The sequence below is a fragment of the Panthera leo genome, chromosome B1 (genome assembly GCF_018350215.1).
Source record: "Panthera leo isolate Ple1 chromosome B1, P.leo_Ple1_pat1.1, whole genome shotgun sequence".
In the NCBI taxonomy this organism is placed as follows: Eukaryota; Metazoa; Chordata; class Mammalia; order Carnivora; family Felidae; genus Panthera; species Panthera leo.
Window position 1 is genome coordinate 169,685,925 of NC_056682.1, and position 16,470 is coordinate 169,702,394.

A 16,470-nucleotide genomic window follows, 5' to 3' on the forward strand; every position below is an offset into this window, starting at 1 on the left:
AAAAAAAACCTCCATGAAATTATTTTAGGAATAGTAAAAATGTATAGAAATAAATGCAAAGATGCTGCTTAAGATGGTGGAAGATGAGAAATATTTCTTTGGAAGAAAGGTTTAAGGACTTTGGGGATAAATAAGATAAAGAAAGAAAATGATATCTTTAAAATCAGAATAGAATATTAAAGAATAACAGATTCACTGAGCTCAAACTGTTCTGATAAAAAAGACTAGAAAAGATGATTATGTGTTAGTTGTCACTAGATCAGAAATAGTGACGAAGTCCAAGGAAAAGCAAGAGATCCACAAGGAGCCAAGATTCACAAGCCACTTGGGAAGTATCCTGTTAAAGTTACCAATAAATTCCATAATGAAAGCAATGGGAGAACCATCCCTAGAAATCAGAATGGCCACCATGCTGGGAACTACTGAAACCGGAAGATGGGTACATCAAATATCTATTTTTTTCCACTTTTGCATATATTTGAAAATTTTCATTACAAACAATTGTTTTTAAAAATATTGGAACAGAACCAAAATTTGGCAATATTTCAAAAAAAGACTACCAACAAAATCAGCAAAAAATACTCAAAGCACTACTGATGTATTTCAAGGTTATAACGGCAAGAGGAGATAAAGGTACTTCTGATGGTCTAAAGGACTATAAGAAGAAATTCACAGAATTAGAATTCTAAGGGAAGGCACAAGAAAGTAGAAACATATTAAAGGAGAAATATATTAAAGTAACAATGAGAGGGGCACCTGGGTAGCTCAGATGGTTAAGCGTCTGACTCTTGGTTTTGGTTCAGTCATCATCTCACAGATTTGTCAGTTCAAGCCCCACGTCGAGCTCCATGCTGACAGCACAGAACCCACCAGGGATTCTCTCTTTCCCTTCTCTCCACCTCTCCTCAGCTTGTGCTCTCTCTCTCTCGAAATAAATAAAAAATTTTTTTTAATGTTTATTTTTGAGAGAGACAGAGACAGAGCACGAGCAGGTGAGGGGCAGAGACATAGACACAGAATCTGACGCAGGCTCCAGGCTCTGAGCGGTCAGCACAGAGCCCAATACGGGGCTCAAACTCACGAGCCTTGCGATCATGACCTTAACCAACTGAGCTACCAAGGTGTCCCTAAATAAGACTTTTAGATAGATAGATAGATAGATAGATAGATAGATAGATAAAAACTTTTTAAAAAATAAAGGGATAACGACAAATTAGATATCAGATAGATAGTGTTCTGAGGAGAGAATGCTTTTGGCAGACTCAGAAGATAGTAAGTTCATATCTATCAATCACTACTGGAATTTCCTAAGACAAAGAAAAATACCATAGAAAAACAAGTGTCTCGATCTGGGGAGAAAAAAAAAACAAGTAAAGGTAAAGAAGGTATTTAATTCCAGCAAATAGGACTAGCCCCATATATTTCGGAGAAGGAAAGCAGCCATCTTCAGTAGGAGAGTGAATGTTCCTTACAGGAATATGGAACAGTAAAGGGAAATTAAATACTAAGGTGTTATCCTATTACTACAAAAAGGGGTGTAACAGAAAGAAATTCTATTCAAATCCTGGAACATTTCAGGGTTGACGACTATTAATCTTCAAAGGCCTCTAGTGACACAGATTTCAGAAGTCAATAGCTACTATTCAAAAATCTGGTGACAATGACCCTCCATGTGAAACAGATACAACAGTAGGAACAGACCTTCCCAGGGAGCAGGTCTCACCAGCCTCACAGGAATGGGCAGTGGCAGCAGCTACCAAGCACGGAAGTGAAAAGGCTGGCTCATAAGGCATACCAAGGCTCTATCTATCACTGGGATGCCAGAAGCACAAAACTCAAAGGGGAAATGGAAATTAAAGAGTTTTGGATATAATGAATGGAAAAGAAAAGAATATCAAGTAAAATACGACTAGAGTCCTCATCACTGCCAACTTAAATTTTGCCAAAAGGGAACAATGTCTCAAATGTAACTCAGAAGAAAGGAGACAATTTACATGGCGGGTCTTTTCTCCAGATAGGACACTGACTTCTTCACGGGAGATACCTCCCATTTAGGTTTAAATGAAAAGCTGACTCTGGACATGACTACCTGGTATTTCGGAGGTTGTGGGGACTTTGCTAAGAGCCATTTCAGTGGAGTGGTGGGAATCAAAGCCCAAATGAAGAGAATTCAGAAGAGAATAAGAGGTAGGATAATAAAGGTAAACTTTCTATACTGGTCCCAATAGTAATCCTTCTAGTAGGAAGTATTCTGGCACACAAGAAGGTAAGTCAGTAAATCTGGTGATGGAAAGTGAGGTACTTTTATCCGATTACATCCTTTTCTTTTTTTTTTTTTTTTTTTAATTTTTTAAAATGTTTTTATTTATTTTTGAGACAGAGGGAGACAGAGCATGAGCAGGGGAGGGGCAGAGAGAGAGGGAGACAGAATCGGAAGCAGGCTCCAGGCTCTGAGCTGTCAGCACAGAGCCAGACGCGGGGCTCGAACTCACAGAGTGTGAGATCATGACCTGAGCTGAAGTCGGACGCTCAACCGACTGAGCCACCCAGGCGCCCCACATCTATTTTTTTCAATGAAATATGAAGCAAGGACATCAGCTGAAGAGTAAGGCTATAGGAAGTTTGGGAAGAGAGGAAAAGTATGGAATAGCTATCTCACAGAGTAAAGACAATGAATGTCCTCTGCAAGTTTAGTAAAACTGTCAATATATCCACTGATTTTATTTTTATTAATTTTTTTAATTTTTTTTTTTAACATTTATTTATTTTTGAGACAGAGAGAGCATGAAACAGGGGAGGGTCAGAGAAAGAGGGAGACACAGAATCTGAAACAGGCTCCAGGCTCTGAGCTGTCAGCACAGAGCCCAACACGGGGCTCGAACCCACGGACCGCGAGATCATGACCTGAGCTGAAGTCGGACGCTTAACCGACTGAGCCACCCAGGTGCCCCCACTGATTTTATATATACATATAATAAGAAAGAACAATCAGTGGCTGTGAAATGTTCTCCTCCAAGGGCTGAACATTTTGGGTACAAGCAGAGAAGTGGCAGTTTGAATATTTAATCAGGGTTAGGAGTAAGAGAGAGGATAAAGAAAATTAAAGGTGTATGTGAGAGTTAAACTTTGCTAAAAACCTAAGAAAACAGTCTTCTCCGTCACCTACAATGTATACACTTATGGTTTATAACACTATTATGAATTTAAAAAGAACATATGTCCCAAGTTTTTAAATTTTTTTTAATGTTTATTTTTGATAGAGAGCACGTGAGAGAGGGGGAGGGGCAGAGAGACAGAGGGAGACACAGAATCTGAGGCAGGCTCCAGGCTTTGAGCTGTCAGCACAGAACCCACAGCAGGACTTGAACTCATAAACCCGAGATAATGACTGGAGCCGATGTCAGACACTTAACTGACTGAGCCACCTAGGCACCCCCCTCCCAGTTTTTTTAATTTTAAAAAAACCACACAGAAGCAAACAGACTATTTCAGTAAGTTACAATGTGCTCAGGAAAATCTTGAATTATGATCAGATATGCTAGATTTTCACAAAAGACTGACACTAACACTTCACCGTGCAAAATATATACACATAATAGCAGAAAGATAACCTTACCTTAGTGTTTCCCAGGAAGTCTCTATATTCTCTTAATATTTTTTGGTTTCTAAATAGCCCTTTAAAAGAAAAGAATCACAAAATACATTTAGCTCATACATATTCTTATCAGTCATATTTTAGGTTAGCACAATTATTCTCTTTAAGACTATGTTAAATATATTCCACAGGCTAACGGCCAAATACAAAATGGGCAGAGGACTCTTCTTTCTCCAAAGAAGATATACAAATGGCCAACAAGCACATTAAATGGCCAACATATCACACTAATTATCAGAAAAATGCAAATTAAGACCACAATGAGGTATCACCTCACAGCCATCAGAATGGCCATTATCCAAAAGCAAAATGAAACAAAACCCAAAAACAAGTGTTGGCGAGGATATGGAGAAACTGAAAATCTTGTGCATGCTGGTAGGACTGTAATATGGTGTAACCACCATGGAAAACAATATGGAGGGTTCCTCAAAAAAATTAAAAACTACCATATGATCTAGCAATCCCACTTCTGGGTATACACCCAAAAAATAAATAAAAAAGCAGGTCTCAAAGAGATATTTACATACCCATATTCAGAGCATCACTACTCAGAATAGCCAAGAAGTGAAAGCAACCAAAATGTCAATGGACAGATGAATGGATAAACAAAAGGTGGCATATACATACAATGAAATATTATTCACGCTTAAAAAGGAAGGACATCCTGTCACATGGACGAACACTGAGACAGTATGCTAAGTGAAATAATTCAGTCAAAAATACAAATATTGTATGATTCTATTTACCTGAGATATCTACAGTAGTCAAATTCATTGAACCACAAAGTAGAATAGTGGTTACCAAGGGCTACAGGTACGAAGAAAGGGCCATTGCTTAACAGGTAATAGTTCTAGTTTTACATGATGAAAAAGTTCTGGGAAATAATTTCTAGAGATTTGTTTCAGAACAATGCAAAGATACTTAACACTCTGTTAAAATGATAAATTTTGTTGTGTTTTTTGTGGGAAGAAATCTGGCTTTACAATGAGAGAAAGGCACTTTGATATTAAGATTCTGTTCTCGGGGTGCCTGGGTGGCTTGGTCGGTTAAGTGTCCGACTTCAGCTCAGGTCACGATCTCGCGGTCCGTGAGTTCGAGCCCCGCGTCAGGCTCTGTGCTGACAGCTCAGAGCCTGGAGTCTGTTTCAGATTCTGTGTCTCCCTCTCTCTCTGCCCCTCCTCTGTTCATGCTCTGTCTCTCTCTGTCTCAAAAATAAACGTTAAAAAAAAAAAAAAATTAAAAAAAAAAAAAAAGATTCTGTTCTCAATATTACCTGAAAATATGAGTTACTTAAGCTTGATAGAAGAACCAATTCCTCATTTCTTAGCCCAACGTTTAAAAATACAAGAACAAACTTCTATTACTATCTTTTCTCAAATTGTGAACTTTATATATTTCCTTTAATGTATGTACAAGCTACTTATGGTATCATTATTTTAAAAGCAAAAGACTAAAAATGACCTATGGGGAAATAACTGAATAAACTATGGTATACCCCCCAAAATGGGAGTATTATAAAAGGAATGAAAAAAATGTCTCTATTTACTACTATAGAATGGTCCTTAGGACATAGTGTCAAACAAAAAAGCCAAGAACAGAAAATATACCTTATTTAGCAAAAGGGGTCTGAGGGGGTAATACCAGTGTATATGCTATTTCTATTTCTCTTTTAATAGTATTGTACTATTTGTGTTTTAGAACTTTTTTTTTATTTAAGTTCATCTATTTATTTTGAGGGAGACAGTGTATATGAGGGGCAGAGAGAGAGAGAGAGAGAGAGAGAGAGAGGGAGAGGGAGAGAGAGAGAGAGAGAGAGAGAGAGACAGAGAATTCCAAGCAGGCTCCACGGGGCTCAATCTCATAAACCATGAGATCACGCATGGCCTGAACCAAAATCAAGAGTTGGACACTTGGGGTGCCTGGATGACTCAGTTGGTTGAGCATCCGACATCAGCTCAGGTCACGATCTCATAGTTCGTGAGTTTGAGCCCTGTGTCGGGCTCTGTGCTGACAGCTCAGGGCCTGGAGCCTGCTTCAGATTCTGTGTCTCCTTCTCTTTCTGCTCCTCCCCTGCTCACTCACACTCTGTCTCTCTCTCAAAAATAAATAAAGATTAAAAAAAAATTAAAAAAAAGAGTTGGGCACTTAACCCACTGAGGCACTCAGGCGCCCCTATATGCTATTTCATAATATATTTTTTTAATGGAATAAATAACCTCAAAACTAATTTTTTAAATGGTTACTGATACAAGAGGGAGAACAGGGTGGAGAGGATAGGAGTAGAAGCTAAGTTTCTCTGAAGTATTTTTATCTGGTAGATGTGATTCTAGATAATCATGTAAATGTTTTACAAAATTATAAAATAAAAATAAATCAAAATTATTTCTAAAAATCATAAGCAAAATGAAACAAATGAACCAAATTTTACATCTATTTTGTGGTTTATCCATACAGACAGAAATTTCAAGTGAATTTAAAACACAGAAATATAACTATATATCCCTAGTGGGATATATACTAAAGACCAAAAAAAAAAAAAAAAGTAAAACTTAAATCATCCTGATGGCAATAATATTGGTATTATTATTAGAAACTACACTATATTCTTTCTATATGTGTAAATAAAAAATGTAATTAATTATATCAATGGACTAAAAAATAAAATTTTCAGTGTAAAAGAGATACAAAACACAACAAAGAAAAAGAAACATTCAGTTTTTCAAAACAGCCTACATATCTTCTCTCTTAAGGAAAAAAAAGCATTTCCTACCTCTGTCCATGGCAAGACCTTAAACATATGACAACCTACTACAAATGAATATCCCTGATGCCCAAAGTAGACTCTCTCAATTTTATTTCCTACTAGAAAGAAATGTAGTTCCTTCCAGAGATGCGTAATGCCCAGTCCGGGGCAGGAAATATAGAAGATAAACCTGAAACATCTTACTGTACCTAAAAGCAAGGAGGCTACAACATTAGGGTTATGACAAAAAGACTTTGGAACCAACTTGAGGTGCTTCCACTGGCCAAAAATGGGACAATTTGAGTACCACTACTTTGCCCTACTTGGTTTTTCCTTCCTTGCATATCTTCCTTCAGCTGGTTTCACTTCTCCTTGATCTCCTTCCTATCTCACTGCTCCCCCTCTTTATACCGAACTCCCACACTCTCAAGAAGCTCTCTCTATCCCTTTTCTATCTATATTACTGACCATATTTCCATTTAGAAATTTCACCAACTCATCAGGGGAAGGTAATATTGTCACCTTTAAGCTTTGGTCCTGTACAGAATTTAGAAATACAGTTGAAGAATTCAGATTCTCCTAAATAAAGCCTGTCAAAGAAAAGTTAAGTGTATATTTTTCTCAGATACTAGCACCTCTATCTATATTTTAATCCTGCCACATTCTATCAGTTCCCCAAAGTAATAGAACAGATCTGTAACTGCAGTGCCAGCATCTAATTCCCCAATGCAATCTGCCCTACTGGAACGACATTTGATCATATCCAGTATTAGCATCTGTATTACTGAAAAGATACCCAATGTAAGTCTTTGAATAGTGATACCAAAATTCTGAGGTTCCCTGATCCCAGTATATATTTGTTTTACTGAAATATTTCACCCCTGTGGATTTAGGTGCAGCTCTCTTTAGCATATCTGTGAATATACAGTCAACAAATGTTTGCTTCTTCTAAAAGGCAAAACCTGCACAGATCCTAGGATTCACTGATTCTCCTTATTACTTTTCAAAATGCTGAACTATGATTTAAAGGACTTGGATTGTGCAAAACAATCTACACTTGCTCAACATACAGATATCTGAATGTCATATATTCCAGGCCTACGAGAACCTCAAATATAGTCCTTATTCCTCCTGACTAGATTAGCTGGAAAGAGACAAAATGTTTTTTCAACTTTGTCAAGAAAAGAAATAATCAGCAGGTCACTCATTTTCTTTGCCAAAATTAAAACTATACAAAAACATCCTAGATCTTCAACTAAAGGGCAACTGAGAGGATATTAAGACCTACTGACAGATTATTGAGGGCAGTGGTTAGTGAGCTTTTCTAAAGCAGTTTAACCATCACCATCATATGAACTAACTAAAACAAATACCTGTTTTTTAGAGACATATACTGAAATATTTATAGATGGAATAATAGAATAGCTGGGACTGGTTTCAAAATAATTCAGCAGAGTGAATTACTAACCCTCAGTAGAGTGAGGGTTAGTAAAGGAAATACAGATAAAACAAGGTTGGCCACGTGTTGATAACTGTAAAGCTGAGTGATGGGATTCTCGAGGAGTTGTTACACCTTTCTCTGTACTCCTATGTCTGAAATCTCCCACTAACGGGGGGTGGATAAAACAAAATATGAAGAAGGAGCAAAAGAAAATATTCAGAACATACAAAATTAAGGGTTAAAAATACACCAAAAACTCATGAAAATCTATTTTAAACGATACACAATCTAGCAGAAGAGTAAAGGATATAAAAATTATCACAGAAAACTAAGAAAAACAAATATATTAAAAGATAACCAACCTCAGTGGTAATCAGAAAAACTCAAAATTAAAGGTACCATCTGTTGTCCACCAAATACATAAGAAAGTTAAAACAATGGTAACATCCAGCACTGTCAAGGATATGAGGAAATAGTCACCCTCATACACTGTAAGTATAAATTGACACAATATGCCTTTGGAGAATAATTATTCAGAACTAATCATTCTATCAAATCTTAAAATGCCCATGTCCTTCAACCCTAAAATTCTACTAACATTTTATACCATGTATTTTTAATAACAGTATATATTACATATTTTAAAATATGACATTCACTAATGGTTCTTTGTAATGGTAAAAAATTGGAGAACATAAAGCTTGTTATGTCCATATAATGGAATACTCTGTAGCTGTTAAAAAAGAATGGGAGTGAGGTAGAGTTCTATAGACATGGAAAGATGTTTACAGTCACACTAGTAAACATAAAGGACAAGACGCCAAACAATATGCATAGTGTCACCCAATTATGTTTAAGTGAAAAAATGTGTACAGAAATTTGAAAATTCATCAGAAATATTCTGGATAGATATACACCAAATTGCCAACAACAGTTATCTATAGTCAGGAAAATGAAATAGTAACTACAGGAAATGAAAGGAGGCTTTTTATTCTTTATATATATATAAATATATATATATATATGAGGTTTTATATATATATCTATATATACACCTATATATAGACATATGTATATCTATATATAGATATATATACATACACAAATATAATCTTCAAATCAGACTATAAATTATAATATTGACATATCTTATAGAAACAACCATCTAGCTTTGTTACCTCTCATCATCTTTAAAGAGCCATACAGGAGGGAAAAAAAAAAAAAGGTACTGTTTTATAAAGTGGAAACTGGTATTTGCTAGAACCAACAGACCCAAAGTCAAGAGACCTGCAACTGCTAGGAAGTAGTTATTCATTAAAGGCCCCAGTTTCACCTACATGTTATGTTTTAATTAACTCCACTTTAAATTGAATATACTTACTTTCTCTGTATTCTATTTCTGCTTCCTTACGCAGTTTTTTCTCTCTGGCAAGAGCTTCAGGGCTTCCCCAAACTTCCAAAGATCTGCACATACACACATGGGCCATTGACAATGGACAATTTTAACGACTTTATTGTAATCATATTTAAATCTAGACGGATTATAACTATATGAGAATCTTACAACAAAGCATAAGGTCCTTTAGAAAAAATATAAAACACTGAAGAAGCTTTTCTAAATTAAATCTAAACAGTAAGAGTAACTTCAACAGCAAATTTTCTTATAAATTTTGATATACTTCTAATTAACTAGTATATACTAGTAACTCACAGATAGACAAGTTTGCAAATATGAAAATACTCTGCTTTTTAAATATATCCTTTAAAAACTTCTGGGTCTATTTAAGATGGGTTTTTATTAATCCCAAATTTGGCTTGTACATTTATTCTAAAAGAACTATATTCTTACTTTGCCTCCACATCCGATCTCAAGTATACGGTAAAGGACTCGGTATCTTCATGAGGACTTCGTCGTCTGATTTTTCGAAGTTGTTCCAGATCACTGGAGAAAGAAACATGCTGAATTTATTCAGACAAGGTTCATATAGTTGAGGTACTCAGAAGGATTATTAGGGGCAGATAAAAGCCACTACCTTGATCCTGATCTTTAAAGGCTATACAGATCAGTTAAAGGCTTTAAAGATCAGTTTAAAGAAGGCATTTTTGCATACAAAAATTGCTCTAGAGACAGTGAAAAACAAATTATTCTTGATGCTCACTATAGATAACATAACATAATATGTAGAGATTCAACTAATTCATCAGTGTTTGTTTTTTATCTGTTCTGGACACTCCACTGCAATGTCTGATGTATGAGGAAAAAGTGAAAAGTAGAAAAAACATGGATTAGGATATCATCCTCTATTTAAGAATTTAAATTTAAAACTTATAGTCATACTTGTTTATATCCAGATTAATACTAATTGATAATACTAAGTGGTAATACTATTTATAGGTATCAAGTCATAAAGTGTATATGTCAATTCTGTGTTATTTATTTTCCATTCTCTTAAATTCTGAAGGGTTTATGTATTCATCAAGTCACGGCTAAATAGTCATTCTAAATTTGATTATTGGTCTTTCTAAGGAAATTCTACAAGAGCAATGGAAAGACCTATATGTAAAAATCTGGTTACTATGGAATATATTAAACCCCAAGAAATTATTTTGGAGTTTAACATAAGTCAACAACACCGGCACCTGGCTGGCTCAGTCAGTGGAGTGTGCGACTCTTGACCTTGGGGTTGTGGGTTCGAGCCCCAACTTGAGTGTGGAGATTATTTAACATAAAATCTTTAAAAAGAAATAAATAAATACATAAATAAAACAAGTCAACATAACCAAACATCACATATTAGTAAAAAAATGTTTACCTATCAAAGATATGTATCCTAGTTCCCTGATGCTGACTCACTAAGTGAGCCAGGTTGCCACTGACCTCTTTACTATGTTTCTTGGCCTACAATGCGGAGACAGCAACACCTAATCCACTTAATTGACAAAATTTTTGTGAGAACTAAATGAAGTACTCAGTGTGAAACAGAACATTCTTTTACATCACTGTTACAACTGTTTTTACAATGTTACAATGTTGTTTTTAATAGTTAAGTAAGTTACAAAACTGATGACAGGAATTCTTATTTCTTGATACTATAATACAGAGGATGTGACCAGGAGGGAGAGGGGAAAAAAAGCTAAATCTGATGTCTAAATTGCCAAGAAATCTTCAATGTAATATGGCTTCCTTAGGTAAACACACAAAAGGGGGGGGGGGGGCGGTTTCTAAATTTGTGACAAATATCTCAATAAATATCTAAGATTACAACAAAATTAGTAACAAAAAGATACCAGAAAAATAATTTATGCTCAACAGAAACCATAGCTGGAGTATAAACATAAATGTAACTAAATTACTCAACTCTGCTAGCCAAATAAACCCAAAACTTTAAAAAGTTAAACAAATACACAAATATCTTATTAATAATAAGTTACATATTAACACAATAATAAAACTCCTAAGGTTCTTGTGGGATACAGAGGTTTTGAAGAACCTTTTTTTTTTTTTTTAAAGTTTATTTATTTTGAGAGAGAAAGTACGAGTGGGAGAGTAGCAGAGAGAGAATGGGAGAGAGAATCCCAAGCAGGCTCCATGCTGTCAGTGCTGGAGCCCTACACGGGGCTCAATCCCGTGAACTGTGAGATCATAACATGAGCCAAGATCAAGAGCCAGATACCCCACCAACTGAGCCACCCAGACACCCTAAGAACCTACCTTTTTGAACTTTTTTAAGATATCACAAAAGACTGGAGTTGCTCATGTTGAAGCAGAATTCAGTTTAGTAAGCTAATAATCTTAACATTTTTTAACTGAACAAAATACATCTTCAATTTAGGAAGCTGTCATGGGAAAATTTCCACAGGGATGGTAGCAAGTAACATATTCTAAGAAATAAATGGCTATTTATTTATTTTTTATTTTATTTTTTTAACATTTATTTTTGAGAAAGAGAGAGACAGAGCATGAACGGGGGAGGGGCAGAGAGAGAGGGAGACACAGAATCGGAAGCAGGCTCCAGACTCTGAGCCATCAGCCCAGAGCCCGACGCAGGGCTCAAACTCACGGACCGCGAGATCGTGACCCAGGCTGAAGTCGGACGCTTAACCGACTGAGCCACCCAGGCGCCCCTAAATGGCTATTTAGATTAGATAGAACTATCACATTAAAAAAGAAAAAGAAAAAGAAAAAGAAAAATTAAAAGAAAAAGAAAAAGAAAAACCTACTATACCTGGATTTCAGACAGAACTCATTTATTGCTCTGACTCCAGTGATGAAATTATTCTGAGTGTACTTTGGTCCATATTCCCTCTTCTTAAGGACTGCTTTGACTAAAACCAAAAATAATAATTAAAAAAATAATAATAAATATGCAAATTGGAAACGATATTAGAAGATAAACATTTGCTGATGTTTAAGTGCGTTCACTAATGAATTTCATAGAAAATTGATGTTTTTCCTGATGCACTGAAGGGCATCAGAAAAGGAAATTCTCCAAGTGCAGAATAGGACAGAATCCCATTTGTTGCCTAAATGTAGATTTTATCTCCATAGCTCAGCTACAACTGATGCCAAAATGCTAATCCTTTGTCTAATGGACATCATGTATAGGTATTACTGGTCTGTTTAAATTGTACTAATACAATTTAAATTGTCTAGGGTCTAAATGAAAATGAAGTTTCAATAAAAAAACTCCATACTGGTTCAATGTTTTTCAAACATTTTTTATAAAAAATGAAAACAGAAAGTAATCAAAGAGTACTACATACAATGAATAAGTACTCTTTGTGAAAACTTTTGTTTTCATTCATATTTCTTACGTGAGGTGTAGTCAAAAAAGGCCTGAAAGCCACTGGACTATTTCAAATAATGTAAGAAAGCTAAAGTAAACGTAAGGAATATTTTTATCAGTTAAAAATTATAGGAAGTTTAACAAAATTATAGAAGGTTTATTATGGGTAATAGGTAAAATACTGTGTTCTACTAAATTATTTCCCCATTACCAAGCATCAAATTGTTCATTAAAAAACCAGAGATCAATAACAAAATACCAATTTGGCATCAATTATAGTCTGTGAATTAAAAATTACACTCAACATAGGTCTATGTTTATAAATCATTGCAAAATGAGACTTCTGGTCACATAACGTAGGTAAATAACATGAGCAAATATCTGAAGAGCAGGACAAAACAACACAAGTCACGTGTTCCGTTTCAAACTGTCACCCAGTTACTTCATATTCTATTCTCAGATCTATTAATGAGTTTTCCATTGTACTTTGAAGTGGAAAGAGTATATTAAGACTAAAATTACCTGTCACTACAGTAGCTAGAAAGGACTCTTAAAATAACACATTAACTATTAAAATCAAATGCACAAATAATATTTAATAACACTTCCAACAAAGTGCAGTATAAAAAATCAAAACTTTATTTGAAAAAAATACATATAAGGTAGTTCAGGTTTCTTTTTGCATGAGTTTCACATCTCTAAACTGCCTTGCTCTAATAATCCTAAAATTCTAAATCCAGATAAGCTACTCTGGAGCAAAGAGAAGAATTACTTCTTTCTTTTAAAAGATCAGTGTTTTTTTAAAGATTTCTTTAAAGTATACAGAAATCCCTCTTGGCCTGCCCTGGCCCAGACTGTGGATGATGCTGCTGCAATCATATTAATTATTCCTAACTGTAACTGTATACTATGGACCATCTTCCCCGTTACCCTAGAAAAAAGAAATTGCATTTAGCAAAATCTCATAGGGGTGAAAAATACGGCTCAAGGAAAATGCCCAAGGCTATACAGCTAGTACATGCTGGAGCCACAAACTGAATCCACTTTTGCCTGATGCCAAAGCCGTGGTGCTTCTAATCACAGTTACTGCCCTGTAAAACACGCTGCTTTGGAAATGAGAGCCACAGCTCGTACAAAGAGCAGAGCTGCAAACAAGAATTCCCTCGTCACTCAGTTATTCCCAGAAAACAAAGTCAAAAAAGAATGTCCAAACTCTATCTGGATTTGAACGTGGTGTAACTGAAAGGTTTTGGGTCTCCTGCTTTTTAATCGCATTACTTTTCTAAAAATGATAAAGCAATTGATCACTTTTATTTGCCATTACTCCTTTCTTTGGGCTTTGAAAAAACAATTACCACAAAATTTGTGACCAAAATGCAAAGTGAATTTCGGTAGAAAATTAGTTTATATAAGAGGAGAATAAATCCTTATGGTCAGTATGTTTAAAGAAAAAAAGGGACTGTACACTCAGAATAATGTAATTATAAAGAGCTCTATATAAACTAATTTCGTATATTTAATTCAAAACACCATTACAATAAAAAAAAGAATAAAATATATTTACCTCTTACTTGGAGAGGTTCTTGCTTAATGAGTGGAGCTTTGAGTTCAGCACCTATATTTTCTGCTAGAAAGTTAATTTTAAAAAGTTACATTAAGTAGTTGCTTTCAAACAAAATTAAAAACTTAATGTTAGCTAACAATCTGGCAATATATAAAAAATATAATATATGATAGGCCAATATCCTAGGAATACAAGAATAGTTGAACATTAGAAAAACTATTAATTCCCCTCATTAACTGACTGAAGAAAAAAAGCTATAGAATCATTTCAAGAGCTAAAGAAAAAGCATTTACTAAAATTCAACACCAACGCAAGTTTCAAACCTTTTTTAAAAATTAGGACAAAAACGAATTTCCTTAGAAAATAAAACAAACCTATAACAAACATATTCAATGACAAAAAATTAGGTGCATTTCTTTATAAGGTACAAAACAAGGACACACACTATAAATTCTTCCACTCAAAATTATTCTAGAGATATTAATGAGGAAAGGATGACTACTGAGTGGTACTGGGAAGAATGTACCACACCCCCCAAAATTCACTAAAAATTAAAAATTAAATATACTTCATCCCATAAACAGCCAATTCCAGGTAAATTAAGAACTTAAGTGTGAAGGCATTTACATGCCTAAGAGACAACAGAGAATATTTTTATGGTAGAGACAGATTTCTTAAACAAGAAAAAATGGACATATTCTACTAAACTAAAATTCAAAACCTCTGTCCATCAAAAGATCCCATTTAAAACAAAACAAAACAAAACAAAAGATGGGTGCCTGGTTGGCTCAGTCAGGAAAGCATTTGACTCTTGATCTTGGGGTTGTGAGTTTGAGTCCCATGTTGGGTGTGGAGATTACTTAAAAATAAAACCCAGAAAGAAAAGAAAAGAAAAGAAAAGAAAAGAAAAGAAAAGAAAAGAAAAGAAAAGAAAAGAAACGAAACGAAACGAAAAGAAAAGAAACGAAACGAAAAGAAAGCCTCAAACTGGGAGAAGATATTTCTAACAAATAGCATCAACAAAGGATAAGTACCAATATTTAGGAATTTCTCCAAATTAACAAGAAAAAGACAGATCATTAGAAAAACAGAGAAGACAAGAACAAGAAGGAAAGGAAATACAAATCACCAATAAACATACAAAGAGATGGCTGCCTCATTATGGACAGAACCCAAAAGAAACCACAAGAATCCATTTTACAACAATCAGATCAGGAAAAATGAAAAAATGTATCAACATCTAATGTTGGCAAGGGCTATGGAGCAATGGGAACTCATACACTGCTGGTGGAAATATAAATGGCACAATTACCTGGCTAAACAAGTTGGCATTACCTGATATAGCTGCACATAAGCATAACTTATGACCTAGCAAATTCTTCTAGGCCAATATATTTGCCCTAATAGAAACTTGCACAAGGGTACAAGGAAAAAGGTATATGAATGTTCAGAGCAGCACTGTGTTCTGTTGCTTCAAATTGGAAAGAACCCAAATGCCCATAAGAATTGGAATAGCTAAACATACCATGTTACATTCATACCACATTTCATACAGTAGTGAACAATAATAAACATAATAGTGGCTATCTTTCTTTGAGCCTTTACTATGTGCCAAGCACTATTTTAAGTACTTTACATGTATCATTTAATTCACACAACCATCAAAAGTATGTGCTCTAATTATCTCCATGAAAATTAATGAACTAGATACATATAATTTATAAGCTAGACACATATACTGTTAAGATAAATCTTAGCAAAATCTAATGAAAACAGTAAATCACAAGCATACACACAATAAGTTATCACACAATAAAGTGTAAAAACAGCTAAACAATTAAAGATATATACATATAAATGTCTAATTCTATTCCTTTTTTTAAACTGACAGAACTTAATTTTTTTTAAGTTTATTTATTTTTGAGAGAGAGAGAGCATGAGCAGGGGAGGGGCAGAGAGAGAGAAAAAAAAATCTCACCCTTAAAAAAATGCCCCTTATAAATTTATATCCTCACTCAATAAAATATTTACTAATGACAGATCTAACATTTACTAAGCATTTAATATGTGCCACATACTGTAGTATGTGTTTTATGTGCATTATTTCATTTGATCTTAACAAAACTGCTGAGGTAAGTACTATTATTATCTTCATCGTAAAGATGAGGAAACTGAGGCACAGAGAAGTTTGCAACTTCCCCCAAAACCACACAGCTGGTATTTTAAACATGAAGGCACAGTCAGGATTGAAACACACATCATTTTGATTAGTCTATGCTC

At 34.7% G+C, this 16,470-nt stretch overlaps 1 protein-coding gene across 1 annotated transcript in view; it reads right to left on the minus strand.

Annotated features, from left to right (window-relative positions):
• The window catches only part of SLC30A9 (solute carrier family 30 member 9), an 84,845-nt gene that overhangs the window by 37,108 nt on the left and 31,267 nt on the right, over positions 1-16,470 (minus strand). Inside the window, exons 3-7 of the mRNA XM_042936494.1 lie at positions 14,191-14,253; positions 12,066-12,165; positions 9,689-9,781; positions 9,221-9,303; positions 3,617-3,675 (exon numbers count right to left, since the gene is read on the minus strand). Coding sequence (XP_042792428.1) covers positions 3,617-3,675; positions 9,221-9,303; positions 9,689-9,781; positions 12,066-12,165; positions 14,191-14,253 — 398 coding nt within the window. The remainder of the gene's footprint in view (positions 1-3,616; positions 3,676-9,220; positions 9,304-9,688; positions 9,782-12,065; positions 12,166-14,190; positions 14,254-16,470) is intronic.